The 14810-nt window shown below is 39.1% G+C and overlaps 1 protein-coding gene across 1 annotated transcript in view; it reads left to right on the top strand.

Annotated features, from left to right (window-relative positions):
• Positions 1-14810, top strand: part of UGGT2 (UDP-glucose glycoprotein glucosyltransferase 2) — a 115054-nt gene that overhangs the window by 59335 nt on the left and 40909 nt on the right. Inside the window, exons 14-20 of the mRNA XM_038759255.1 lie at positions 838-923; positions 2358-2493; positions 3252-3383; positions 6006-6170; positions 7681-7804; positions 7903-8001; positions 10978-11072. Of these exons, the coding sequence (XP_038615183.1) occupies positions 838-923; positions 2358-2493; positions 3252-3383; positions 6006-6170; positions 7681-7804; positions 7903-8001; positions 10978-11072 (837 nt within the window). The remainder of the gene's footprint in view (positions 1-837; positions 924-2357; positions 2494-3251; positions 3384-6005; positions 6171-7680; positions 7805-7902; positions 8002-10977; positions 11073-14810) is intronic.

Here is a 14810-nt window from a genome sequence, read left to right on the forward strand (position 1 = left end):
TTTTCTGAACCCTTAGGCTGTTAATGGACATTTATTGGGGAGAAATGCCTGATGCATATACAGGGGTTTCTGACTACCAGCCCACATTCACAGTGCATTAATATAGGAGACAGTAAGGTTAAATTGATTGAAATCATCAATATTTTCCTTTATGATATAGGGATATGGCTCTCTGTTCCTGTAATGTATTATTTTTGCGTTAATTCAAATAGCGATGAATTTAAAAGAAAATAGTGACTTCAATTTCATTTTGCCATATGCTTTTAATCATAATGTGTTAATGCTGTACTTTCTAAATGGAAGAAGGTTCTGATTTCAAATCTAAGTTATAAACATTGGCTTCAAAGCCATGGAAAGCAAAGTGAAATGTAGCAAGGTGAGATTTTTCCATTTAGAAAAAGTTGAACTTGCTGAATTACTAAGAACACCTTTGATTCCACAGTTGTATTTAGCTTTTTTGAAAACAGTTGCTGGACTCATTTTTCCAAGTTCATCTCAGAAAGTGACAATATTAATTTATTACAGAATAACTCAATTTATGAAAAAGGATACACAGTCTTTCTAAAAAGCTAATGGTAGTGATGCTGGTCTGAATTTTGGTTTGTAGTTATCTTTGGATGATGAGCCTTTAGATTATTTCTCAGACTCTGAAATTAATTTTGTACATAGCCACCTTAAAATGTTTCTCTAGTATGTTTGCCAGAAATGTATAGAGAACTGTGTTATTTTGCCCAGTTCCAGCTAAAGAACATCACCTTGACTGCTAATTTTGCAATGCACTGGCAATAGACAAAAAAAAAAAAAGGTATTACTCCACGCTGTTCATTTTCCTTTCAGGTTCTGTTTGTTGATCCAGTTCAAGAAATGGCAGCTGATTTTGTGAAAGTGGCTGAACTATTCTATCATCATAAAATTCCCCTTAGGTAATTTTGAAATTTAAAATGATAACCAAAGCTATTGGCTTAACTTACTATTTAATTTTCCAGACTACGCCTTCCTGATTGAACAGGAAGCAAGAATCTAATAAAATTGCCCCAAATAAAATGTGGTTTGGTGTATATGCTATTAGACTGGAAGTGAGGAGACAGGGGTGCTATATTTAACTTTACTATTGACTTGAGTTTCTGATAAAAAGGATTAGGTAGGATGTTTAAGCTTTTATGCTACTTTCAGCCCCATCAGTCTTCAGCCCAGGCAAACTGTTTCCCAGATCCTAAGCAGTGACTTATTATCTGTAATCTTACTTTGTTGTAGGACTCCGTCATAAAACGAAGTCAGATTAATAGCACTGAAGCTCTGCTCACCTGAACACAGCTAACTGTACTGGGTGGGACATGGGAGTTGGTTGGATAACAGTAGGCTATCCCAACAGCTGCTCTATGGTGAGGTGATGTTGGGAATCCATAAGTGAGGAGGGCAGATGAAGTATTTCAAAGATACGGTAAAACAAAGCCTCAGATAATGCTGCCTTCCATCTGAAAACTGGGAGTCAGCTGGAACCCTGCAATGAAGAAAGAAACAGCTGTTTTTGAACAATAGTTTCATATGGATTGGAAGATAGGGAAGCAACAGCCAAAATGATGTCAGGTGCTGCAGACATCAAGAAAAACAGCACAAGTGAAATTGTGCACCGTCAGTGCACGGGGCTGCTAGGACTGTGAACCCCATATTAGCCATTTTGCATAAGATGGTGGCTTTTTCAAGTAAGTAGAACAATTATATAAACATGGATGGTATACAGAGTTAAGTACATATGTATACATATAGATGTGTATGCAAGTACGGAAGATTATTAAGCGCTTACTGTATACCAAGTACCACCCGAAGAACAAGGGTAGATAAAATGTTATCAATTTGGACACAGTCCCTGTCCCATGTGGGACCCACAGTCTAGGTAAGAGGTAATAGGATTTAATCCCCATTTTACAGATGAGTAAACTGAAGCACAGAGACAGTAAGTGACTTGCCTTAGGTCACACAGCAGACAAATGGAGGAGCCGGAATTAGACTCTAGATCGTGCTCTTTCCAGTAGGCCATGCTGCTTCCCTTATGCGCTGCTTATGCTGTGCATAATACCAGTGCCAGTAGCACAGGAATTTCTGTCGCCCCTATTGCTCTTCTTCATTTACTTCGTAGAGCTCCTTTGTGATTTGTGACCAAGCCGTTTTCTCTCCACTTCCTAACACTGGCCCCTTCTGTTGTTAGGATATCCAGAAAATGAGTGGTTCTGGACAGATGGGTCCAGATCAAGTCGTCCTAGAAAGATCTGGAGACATCTCAGATTGTTCTGGGAACAAATAAGGTGGACACCTGATTCTTTTAGATGAGGTTCATTCACACCTTTTTTTCTTCACAGAATTGGTTTTGTATTTATTCTTAATACTGATGATAAAGTGGATGGAAAAGATGATCCTGGCGTTGCTCTTTGGAGAACTTTTAATTACTTTGCAGAAGAAGATGATATCACCAGGGCTTTTATCTCCATAATAAATGTAAGTGCTGGCAGATGGCTATAAACATTTTTAACAGTGTGCATTTGTTGTTCTTGGGTTTCTTCTGCTCTGAACCTAGGAAAAAGAACCAAAATATTTAACAACCCCAGTAGGATGTTTGCCTCATTAGCTCTTTGCAGTAGATTGAAAGTGTTTAAAATAAGATATTCTAATGTTGATGCAGCATAAATTGAATTTCACAGATACCATTGTACTTCATATTGTTTTGTTCAAGTCCTTTAGATACTATTCATAAACAACACAGTAAACTTTATTATTTGAACTGCTTTATAGTACTAAAAGTAGTAACACAGATTTCCCGAACTTAGCTGTTCCTTTCATAATAGGAATTTCCAGGACAAGGTTCTAATATCTATAAGCAGGATGTTTAATACAAGTGAAACATCTCTCCTAAATTTACAAGTGGACTACTGAGTCACAGAGGATGTTTGTTATGGAGCTAGAAGCAGGGTCGAGGTTCCCTTGCATTTAGCTAAAATGATTGGCCTTTTTCAGCTTTGCTCTGTATTTTTAAGTAGTCGATCAATTGCATTCATTGAGCACTTACTGTGTGCAAAGCAGTGTACCAAGCACCTGGGAGACTACAGTATAAGAGAGTTTGTATATACTGATACCCTGATAGTACATATTTTATTGTTATATTGTACCTTTCACAAGTGCTTAGTGGGAAAGCTAGTGCTCAAAAAATATGATTGCTTGACTGATTGATTATAATGTCCTGAATCTTTAAATTGCAGATGTACCACAAAGTGAAGAAAGGAGAAACTCTGACTGTAGACAATGTAAAGAGTGTTCTTCAAAATGAATTTCCTCATGCTGATCTCCAGGAAATCCTGGGAGTTGATTCGGAGTACGATGAGAAAAGGAAGGTACGCTGAGAAGGAAGTGAACTGAAACTGTATTTCAGAGGCTTTTCTTACTCCCCATTAGCCCACTATTCATATAAAACCACCATAGAGGGTGCGTGCTCTATGCCTGTCATAGTATTTTTCTGTATTGAGGTTGGGACTATGCTGCTGGTAGAATCTATGTAACATACTTGGAGGTTAACTTTCTTTCCTTTGTCACCCTGCCGCCTTACAATTCAGAATAGCCTCATTTCACCTCGTCCCATCTGGTTTGGCCCTTTCTCTGGAGTCCAGAGGAAAATTTTTTGTTTTCCTGGTTCTTCTCGCATACCTAGTCAGAATTAGACTGCATGTTTTTCTTTAATAATTTGATGGATTAAATATTTTCCTTGAAGTTTTTTTAATCACACGAACATAAGCAATCACTTGGAGAATGTTGAACTGTCCCTACATATAATACAATAGGTTCTGAGGCTCCATAGGAGAGCAATTCTTCCCTCTTTCTCCAAGAGGGTGCAGGTTAATCGCCCTCATAGATTTGCATGGCACAATGGTTCTCCATCTTTTGATTATTTTTAACTCCATATTCTAGGTGATTGCTGGGACACAAGACCAGGCAGCATAGTTTCTGGGGGAGAGAATCCCCTTAACATGCTGCTGGTATCTTCTTCCTACACAATCCCCATTAAAACATTTCTGGCTGGGGGTCTTGCATGCTTAGACTGTGACCCTAATATAAGAAAGAGATTGAGTCCAACCCCAAGGCATTGTATCTGCCCCAGCAATTAGCCCAGTTTTTGGCACACAGTAAGAATTTAACAATTTCTTCTATTGTTATTATTATTTTCCCATAGAGGGGTCCAATACCCTCAGGTGGAGAGCAGAGGGAATGTGACCTGCCCCTTCTTCCCTGTCCCACCCCCTTACATTGTCTATATGAATAGAAGGGAGTAATTAATATCTTACAGTACCAAAGGAATGGAACTTCCTTTCCTCAAGTGAAATATATTTTTTTCCCCTCAGAAAGAATTTTAGCCTGTACGGATGGGGTTTATCTTTCTAAAATTTTGAGTAATGGTTGTTTGAAACTAGCTTCCCAAGTAATTATTTCTGTAATAGGAAAAGGTGTTATTTATTATTATTTTTCTACCCTCACATAATTAAAGACTAGCAAAGCCAGTTTTGCTCAAGTTTTCCAGTGTAAAATGCCTTCGGGGTTGCGACCAATCATGGGAAGCTGCTATTTTTCTTTTTTTAGAAAGTAATTAGGAACAGAAAAGAGAGCTTTACAGAGAAAATTGCTTTTCCCCCATAACTCTATAGGATCCAATATTGCACATGCTCACTGAGAAAAAAGTCTCTTTTATTCACAACGCAGACTTAATGCAACACTTGATGCAGTGGGACTGCCATAGCAGACCTTGTGCAAAAGCTTACCTATATGTGGATGTTATCTTGAGTTATTGTCCTGTTTTTAGCTTACCTAATATGCATGTTAGCAAGAAGCATTGGCCAGGTTTTCAGGCACCAGTTGGGTGTTTTGGTGGCACACAGCCAAAACCCTGCAAGCGTGGAATTGCATTTTTATATGTAGAAAGGGAAGTATCTTTCTTTCTTAGTGGAAAAGAAGAATTTTCCATAGTCTTCCATGACTTTGGGATTCTCTGTCATTCTGAAAAAGCCTTTATTTTTTTTTTTACCTCAATAGCAGTTTGTTGAGGCACAGATTTCAAAGGTTTGCTTGGCAGACCTACAAATGTGCCCATTTTCTCACAGTTTAATATCTAACACGGGTACAAAACTCCATCTTGTGGATGGGTCCCTTTTACAGTTTTATATTCAAATATTGGCCTTTAAAAAGAGTCAAATTTGCTAATAAATTATTGTCAACTTAAAGTCTCATTATTAAATAGAACCTAAGGATATTAGTGATTAGATATAGCTGAGGAAACCCTTCCCCCACTTCCATTGGCAGTCCATTTCTGATCCTGCTTTTGACTGGTGATTATTAATAAATGATTTCCAAAAAATTCCAGGGCCTCTCAAAATTTCCCAGAAATTTGGCATCAGTGGCAGCAGCAACAACAAGGCTTAAGCAAAGAGTAAGCTGCAAGCAGAGTGGAGGAAGGGCCGGCCAACCTTGGATATGTTTTGGTTTTTTTTGGGGGGGGTGTGTGTGTGTGTGTGTGTGAGACTCACTCACATGCACACACATTCATATTCTCATTATAAATAAATGTTTTTGTTCTGTACCAGCCTTTTGTTTCCAATTCCCACTCCACCTCGTCTAAACTAAGTGTAAGCGGTGGAGTGATTTTAAAATTCTCTATTGATCTCTTTGAGGGTATGCAAGGATGAAAGAGTGTTGTGAGGATGAATGTGCTGATAATGCCTGTAAATATTAAAATGGTGCAGTGTTTATTTTTATATGTACTTTATCATCCATTTACCTAATTTACTTTTTACAAGCAGCATATTGGAGAATTCAGTTAGAATTGGCAAGCTAGAATAATTGGAGGCATAAAAGTGGTCAAAAATATTCAGTGATATAGCATTAGGATTCACTGTCTCTTGTTATTAACTTTTTTCTTTCTCTACCATCAGCCTCCCTGTATTTAACTCTTAAATTTTGTAACTGAATAGGCAGGAGCAACCTTTTATAAAATGACCGGCCTGGGTTCTTTGCCTCAAGCTCTATTTAATGGAGTGCCCTTTAACAGTGAAGAGGTGGTTCCTGAAGAGATGGAAACGGTTATTCTCCAAAAGATTATGGATACAACAGAGTTCTTTCAGAGAGCAGTCTTCATGGTATGTGTAGTGTCTCTGAAAAAAAACGTAATGTGAAATATTTAACAGTGCATTGTTTTTCATTCATTCATTCAATCATATTTGAGTGCTGACTGTGTGCAGAGCACTGTACTACGCACTTGGGAAGTACAAATTGGTAACATGTAGAGACAGTCCCTACCCAACAATGGGCTCACAATCTAGAAGGGGGAGACAGACAACAAAACAAAGCAAGTAGACAGGTGTCAATGCCATCAGAATAAATAGAATTATAGCTATATCCACATCATTAGTAAAATAGAGTAATAAATATGTACAAATAAAATGAATAGAGTAATATGTACAAATATATACAAGTGCTGTGGGGAGGGGAAGAGGGTAGGGCAGAGGGAGGGAGCTGGTGTGATGGGGAGGGGAAGAGGAGAGGAAAAAGGCAGTTTCAGTCTGGGAAGTCCTCCTGGAGGAGGTGGGCTCTCAGTAGGGCTTTGAAGGGAGGAAGAGAGCTAGTTTGGCGGATGTGTAGAGGAAGGGCATTCCAGGCCAGGAGAAGGATGTGGGCCGGGAGTTGATGGCGAAACAGGCGAGAATGAGGCACAGTAAGGAGGTTAGTGGCAGAGGAGTGGAGGGTGCAGGCTGGGCTGGAGAAGGAAAGAAGGGAGGTGAGGAGGGAGGGGGTGAGGTGATGGAGAGCCTTGAAGCCAAGGGTGAGGAGTTTTTGCTCGATTTGAAGGTTGATAGGTAACCAATGGAAATTTTTGAGGAGGAGAGTGATATGCCCCTAGAGCTTGTGTACAAAGATAATCCAAGCAGCAGAGTGAAGTATAGACTGAAGCATGGAGAGACAGGAGGATGGGAGATCAGAAAGGAGGCTGATGCAATAATCCAGTCGGAATAGGATGAGAGTTTAAACCAGCAAGGTAGTGGTTTGGATGGAGAGGAAAGGGCGGATCTTGGTGATGTTGTGGAGGTGAGACTGGCAGGTTTTGGTGTTGGATTGGATGTATAGGGTGAATGAGAGAACGGAGTCAAGGATGACACCAAGCTTGCGGGCTTGTGAGATGGGAAGGATGGTAGTGCTGGCCACAGCAGCAGGAATGTCAGGGAGAGCAAATGTTGGACTAGCAAATCCCTTTTTAATAGCAAAAGGTTTCAGGATTAATTTTGTTAACTCTAGTTTGAATATCTGTATTACCTCTGGAAATCTTTTTAACTAAGAAGTAGAGAAGACACATAATATTATTCTAAATAAATTCACAGTTAGTCTTAAAATGTTATTATTTATTTATGGTATTTAAGTGCTTACTATGTATGTAACAGGCACTGTACTAAGTATTATTTATTTATGGTATTTAAGTGCTTACTATGTATGTAACAGGCACTGTACTAAGCGCTGGAGTAGATACAAGATAATCACATGAGTTGTGCATTACTCATTAAGTGATTTTATTTTTGTACTGCATACCTGAATGAAATTCCATTCCGTTTGTCTCAAAAATAAGGTTTAATTTTTTAAAATGATTTGCTGTTTCAGGGATTGCTTAATGACCAGATGAATGCAATTGATTTTCTTATGGATCAGAGTAATGTAGTGTCTCGTATCAATCCCTTAGTACTTGGCACTGAAAGGCGATACCTTAATTTAATGTCCACATCAGGTAAAATAAACTCCTTTATTCCTGTTTCTTTTCAAGGGACTCTTTGGGTTCATGACTTTTTCTCATTTTCACTTAAACTATTATGTGAAATTTTCTAGTGTCAGTTGATATTCAAGATTTCTCCACTTTCTCCTATTTGGATTCACAAGATAAGAGTGCTGTAATTGCAAGAAATATGAGATATTTAACCAAAAAAGGTAATTTGACCACATTGATAATTTAAGCATGCATTTTCATTATTACTATTATTATTATTCTTTTCCTGTAAATCCATTTTTCCATTTTAAATGCTGTTTTAATACCCAAAGAATGTAACTCTGCAAAGAATGGTTGTTATGGCAGGTTATTATTATGCCTACACTTTTTGAAACTTGTATAGTTCAAATGCTGGCCCTTTGCAGTAAAAATGTTGGACCTCCTACAGTGGGCATGATAAATTATCCTTTTTCTGTCCTGTCTATCCCAAAATAGTCATCATTAGCTATGAAGCTATCTGAGCTTTCTTCTGATTTTTAATCTTTAAAATAAAAAGAAACACCAACAAATCAGACCTCTCAAGATGATCATCTGCACCAAGGAGAGCTGACCATTAAGCCGTAATAAATCTGGGATTGATGGTAATCCACTTTAGGTGATCCTTCTTTCGCTCATCACAATCAATCTTTGGGCCACCCATAGCATATAAGTTTAGATTTCTGAGTGTTCATTGAATTCAGGGTGGACCATTTTTAAGGCGCTTGTCATGTTCCCAGTTCCAAAGTTTGGGCATTTTGAAGCTGTCTGTACGCTCAAACTGTAAACTGTACGCTCTGTGCAAGGGTAACTTTAAAAATCACATTTTTCATTTTGGAGTTATATTGGTTCTCTCTTCACAGATTTGATCACATTGCATTCAGTCTTTCTTTAGTGTGGGAGTTACATTCCTGATGAATCCCACATTATGGAAAACTGTAAGAGTAAGTGCACCTTGGCCCTGCAAACAAACTCACAACCGTTTCTTCCTACATCGCATCATGTTCTATCCAGTCAGATCTGCAGTGTCACAGCAATCTATCCAAAATGCGTAGTTAGGACAAACCCTGTGTGTATCTTTGAGGACTGCAAAATGAATTAACATTTTACAATATGTTGCTTTCTGCCTGGTATTGAATTCCATGTTGAGAGCAAATTCAAAGGACTCAGAGAAAAAGCTGTTTAAAACCATGTAGATAACAACAGCCGAACAATATAATGCTTTGATAGTGTTGTATTGTGTACCCGGATGACTCTATATCAGAAGCATGATTCCAAGAACTGTCTAAGAAGATAGTTTACAATGAAATCAGATAATCATGGTGTAATGTATTGCTAATGGGATTTTCCAGGAAGCCTTGTGAAGGGAGATTTCACTGGATTAGTCCTGGTCATTTTCAAAGATATATTTGAGCAGATTAAAATTGAGCACAAGAATTGCTTTGCTTGGCACGACTGGGAAATGTAATACCTCAGGACATGATAAGGAAACTACAGTTACCAAGCAGAAAAGTATTAAGGGGAAATCTCAGTAATGCAATTTCCCTAAAGGTTATCTGTCACAGATTTCCATAGTCAGACTTTCTTCGGAAGAAACGGTGCTGTGGGGTGAGCTGTAGGTGCCACCCCTCAAGAGTATAAATTTTGTTCCTTCATTTAGAATGGAATCAACTATCTTCTAAGTGATCAGTTCCTTGCAGGGAAAGGCAGAGTAATATACTAGTGATTCATAGTTCAGGATGCCAGCTGGTACAATTTGACCTATTAATCATTATGGCATTTAGTAAATGTATACTCTGTGTTAAATGCTGAGGTAGATTTAAGGTCATCACATTGGACAATCCCTGTCCCACATGAGATTCAATTCATTTTATTCTTGCATGACGGATCATTCGGTCAGTCAATCAATGGTATTTATTGGCTGAGTACATTGAAACAGTTGGCAAACAAAATGTCTACCTACAAGAAGCTTGCACTCTAGAGGGGAAAATGGAGATTAATAAAAGTAAATTATAGGTGTAAACATGTTGTACATAAGACACCTGAGGAAACTGAGGCCAAGAGAGGATAAGAGACTTGCCCAAGTGGCAGGACTGGAACAAGAACCTAGGTCTCTAAATAGGGGGGATAGAGTAAATCAGAATTTATTATTAGAAAGAGAACAGCAAGTCTAAGTAATTCTGTCCTCTCTCCTGAATAGTTGAAGAGTCTCTCATATGACACAAGTATTAACTTTTTTCTCTGGGATGTCAGACTAAGAAGGGATTGATAGGAGGGATGCTGAGGACAAACCCTAACCTTCAATATTCCTTAAATATTTACAGTGTCAGAAAATGACTCATGGAGAAGAATCCAAGGCAGTGTGATGAAGAAAGGGACCGTAGTTAAGGTAGCGAAGTGGTGTTGTAGACAGAGACAGAAACATCTCTCGGATCGAAGAGGGTAGATTAGGCAATTGCCCCATGCCTTAGGGCTTTCTGCTCCTTTCAGTGAGCAGCCAGATTGTTTGGTGCAGGGCTAAATCAGCTCTGCATTAGGCTATGGGGTCATTCTGAGAGGGGATGATGTAAGGGAGAAAGTACTGTACTGCTAGGTAGTTCCACTCTTTAAACCACATTCCTCTCTTCTATATTCTGATCCGCCCTTTAGACCATTTTTGTCCCCACTGAGTAGTTGTTGTTGTCCCAAGGACCCATCCCCACCTCATAGTCCACTCTGGGTATGGATAGTGGAAACTGAGCAGAGGCAGTTCTAGTTCAGAAATATGGTTCCTGGTGTATTGACTTTCTTCTTTATTGGTGTCAGGGATATGTGGGAACTTGGGTAAATAACATCCATTTGGTTTTCTAGGTATATAGGTGGAGGGATGGTCCAGTGTACCAACAGTGATGAATGGAAATATTTTACCCCAACAAAAATAAAGTATGCCAAAGATCAACTCTTAGAGATTGTTTCTTCTCTTTGGCAATTATAGCAAGCTCATTAGGCATGTAGCAATACATACCAGCAGATTATCAGGCAAATCGTTAAGAATGACATGTTAAGTTTCATTCTAATCTCATAGAAAAAATATAGACCCTTATTTTGTGTTTATTATATGGAAAATGAGCTTTAACTTTACTTATATTAGAATACTTGTCTGGGTTATTTGTAACTTTCAGATGAAGATGCAGTTTCTGCAGTCACCATCTGGATTATTGCAGATTTTGACAAGGCATCTGGGAGGCAACTACTTTCTAATGCTTTGAAACACATGGTGAGTTTTGAGAGATTCCTAGTACAGTTTGAGTGGTCCTTTTTATCTGACTACACACAACCACACACACCAACAAACACAGAAAATCTAATACATTCCCTGAGGTCCAGAGTGCACAAGTGTCAGGATGAAATCATCACTGAAGGGAATGGGTACCCATCTGAGGGCAGGATCACTAGAGCCACCTCCAGCCTACCACAGCACCCTTTGTCTCTCCTGAGATGGCCAGTCTTCACTTGAGAAGCAGCATGGCTTAGTGGAAAGAACACGGGCTTGGGAGTCGGAGGACATGGGTTCTAATCCTAGCTCTGCCACGTCTCCTGTATGACTTTGGGTAAGTCACTTTACTTCTCTCTGCCTCAGTTACCTCACGTGTGAAATGGGTTGAAGACTGTGAGCCCCATGTGGGACAGGGACTACATCCAACCTGATAACCTTGAATCTATCCCAAAACAGTGGATGGCACATAGTAAGCACTGAACAAATACCAACATTATTAATAGCACTAAGAAATAAGAGTCCCCAAATTGCTGGTTTGGTTCCCCCTGGGTGGAATTTTAAAATTCAAATCAGAAAAATTATTGTTTTTACTACATCTGTGTTGATTCCTCATCCTTCTATTTTTTTATGGCATTTATTAAGCGCTCACTATGTGCATAGCACTGTTTTTTCACCTCCTTCATCAGTTGTGCTTACACTGTGAAGTATTCAAAATAACCAAATAGCTGTCCATGAAACTGGTAAGAGAAAGAAAGAAAACAACGGATATTTTGCAAATTAGCCTTCTCTTTTTTGCTACTTTCAGTTTTAATATTAAGAACTGGTATTAGAATTTTCTGTCACATGACCCTCTGTCATAAATGTAGCCTAATTGCCTATGAGCCTATTATTTGTATTGTTTTTAAAACATTGAGTGGAAATGCTATCTTCCATAAGTTTTCTGGACAATAGTTACTCTTTAATGGCAGACTCACAGTAAAATTAACTGTTTTATGAGAGTTCTTCTAAAATATTCAAGTTTTTATGAGTCTCTGAATGTCTTCTTAAGAGGATTAGTGACCTTGTGACACATCACACTTTGAAAAAATCTCTTCATCTTAAACAATTATTTAAATCTTAGAAAGTAGTATTAGAGCTGGCAGAAAGCTATCTTGGGCTCAGCATGAACTCATTCTTTATTTGTAATGTGTTTGGTGGTCATGGACAACAAAAGTTAGCATTTCCCTGATGTCCAGGTCTAATACTAAGACAATAACTGACCCTCTGTGGTAATTACATTTATATATTCTCATGGTAAAAATAGCTCCCTAGATTTCTCATCATTTTCCATGGGTAATAATATTACTATTTAACTATTTCTATTGAATTTGATTTGGAAGTCATCTAATGACAGGGTAACCATGTAATTTTCAAATAAAATCACGATGCTTATAAATGTAAAAAAAGACTATTATGTTCCAGTAAATCTCTTTAGCACACTAAATAAGTTTAAGTGGATATGTATAAAACAGATAAGGGTATGGATTTCTAATGCATGGCATGTAACTTTTATCTCTTGTACAGAAAACCACTTCTCATACCCGCCTTGGGGTTATTTGCAATCCCACATCAAAATTGAATGACGAGAACACTGCTATTTCTAGAGGAATTTTGGCAGCTTTCCTAACACAGAAAAACAAGCATTTAAGAAGTTTTCTTAGTAGATTGACAAAGGAGGAGACTGTCAAAGAGATTGCTAATGGAGTTAAAATCAAGAAATTTCTTCTTCCGGTCAGTATATGGGACAACCCTGCCTTCTTGCCCACAGCTACCCTCGCTGAAAAATTAGTCTCCCTATACACAGGCCTCCAGTCCTTTCCTCAGCTTATCCCAGGCTTTCACTTGGACTTTCAACCCAACATCCTCTCAGTTGATATACAAATTGGGCCCTCAACTCTCCCCATCCCACTGAACTCAACTCCTTTGCCTCCTTTCTTCTCTCTGTCTCACCATACTAAAACCCAGCTGTGAATCACCTCCAAAGTTCACTTCCTCTACTTTTTTATTCTAAGGTCATCCTCACCTGCTGTAACTTTTCCCTCTCTTTTCCTCAGAAACTCTGCTTAGTTCTGCAGCAGCTGAGGCCTTATGGTCTCACCAGCTACTCCAGACCATTAACTTCTTCTGAAGCCCTGTTTCCCATAATGACCTTACAAGCAAGAATTCCCCAAAAATCTTCCCCTTACCTACCTAGCACCCTTTTGATCCCCACATCTGCTTGCTCATCCTTGTCAGCCATCTTGCAAGAGACATCCCACCTGTTTTCAAAAATCTACTGCTTTCCCCTACTTCTCCTATCCTCCTACCTAGAAAAGCAGTGTGGCTTAGTGGAAAGAGCATGGGAGTCAGAGGTCATGGGTTCAAATCCCAACTCCACCACTTGTCAGCTGTGTGACTTAGGACAAGTCACTTAACTTACCTGTGTCTGTTACCTTATCTGTAAAATGGAGATTAAGACTGTGAGCCCCACTTGGGGACAACCTGATAACCTTGTATATATCCCAGCACTTAGAACAATGCTTGGCACATAGTAAGCACTTAACAAATACCATCATCATCATTATTATTATTATTACCCCATCTCTTCTCATCTTCTAAATACTCTTATGTCCACTTTTCTGCTTCTTCCTCATCACCACCTTGAACTGCTCGACCTCTAATGGTTCCTTCTGTTTTCCTCAGCTCTGCTTTTTTTAAAAAAATATCTAAACCACACTGCACCATCCATCAGCCTATCTCCTTCCTCTCTGTTGTCCAAGCACTTCAAAGGGGCTGTATTCACCTGCTGCCTCCTCTTTCTCTTCTCTAACCCCCTTCTCATCAGCCTACAAATGAGCATTCACCCTCTTCATTCCTGAGATCTCTCTCCCAAGGTCACCAATTACTTTTCCCTTTTCAAATCTAGTGGGCTCTACTCTGTCTTTATTCTACTATACCTTTCTTCTATGTTTGGCACTGTGGACCACATCCTACTTTTGGAAACATTATCTATCTTTGGTTTTTCTTGCACAATCCCTTCCTGTTCCCAATTTTCTGGTCGATCTGTCTCGGTCTTTCATTTATTTTCCTCTGCCTCCCACTCTTTAACTGTGGGTGCCTCTCAAGGCCCAGGACTTTTCTTATTTCCTCAGAAACTCAATCTACACCGACTCCCCCGGGTAGCTTATCTGCTCACGCAGCTTCAACGGCTTCTTTCTTTGCAATCCAGTGCTGCCTTCTGCCTCCAGGACATCGCCATATGGATGTCCCAGTGGCAACTCAAGCTCAGTATATCCCAAGTTGAACTCATTAACTTTAAAAATCCTCTCCTCCAGCTAACTTTCCTGTCACAGCTGCCACACTATCATACTTTGTCATCTAGCCAAGACCGTGACATGCTCTTGACTCCTCCCTCTATCACAACCCTCTCATTCAGTCTGTCTCCGAATACCAACTGTCTTGTGTAGTATTCTCCCAAGTGCTTAGTACAGTGTTCCGCACACTGTAAGCGCTCAATAAATATCAATAATGTTAATGTTACTGTTGTTTTTTTCTGAACACCTTAGATATCTACTCCTCCATCCAAACTGCCACCAACCTGGTCCAGGCAGATCTTCTGTTCCACCTCGACTACTGCATCACCCTCCTACCTGACCTCTCTGCCTTCAGCAGTCCCCTCGCCATTCATACATCACTCTGCTGCCCGTTTTGTTTTATATA

The sequence above is a fragment of the Tachyglossus aculeatus genome, chromosome 17, assembly GCF_015852505.1.
Source record: "Tachyglossus aculeatus isolate mTacAcu1 chromosome 17, mTacAcu1.pri, whole genome shotgun sequence".
Taxonomy (NCBI): Eukaryota; Metazoa; Chordata; class Mammalia; order Monotremata; family Tachyglossidae; genus Tachyglossus; species Tachyglossus aculeatus.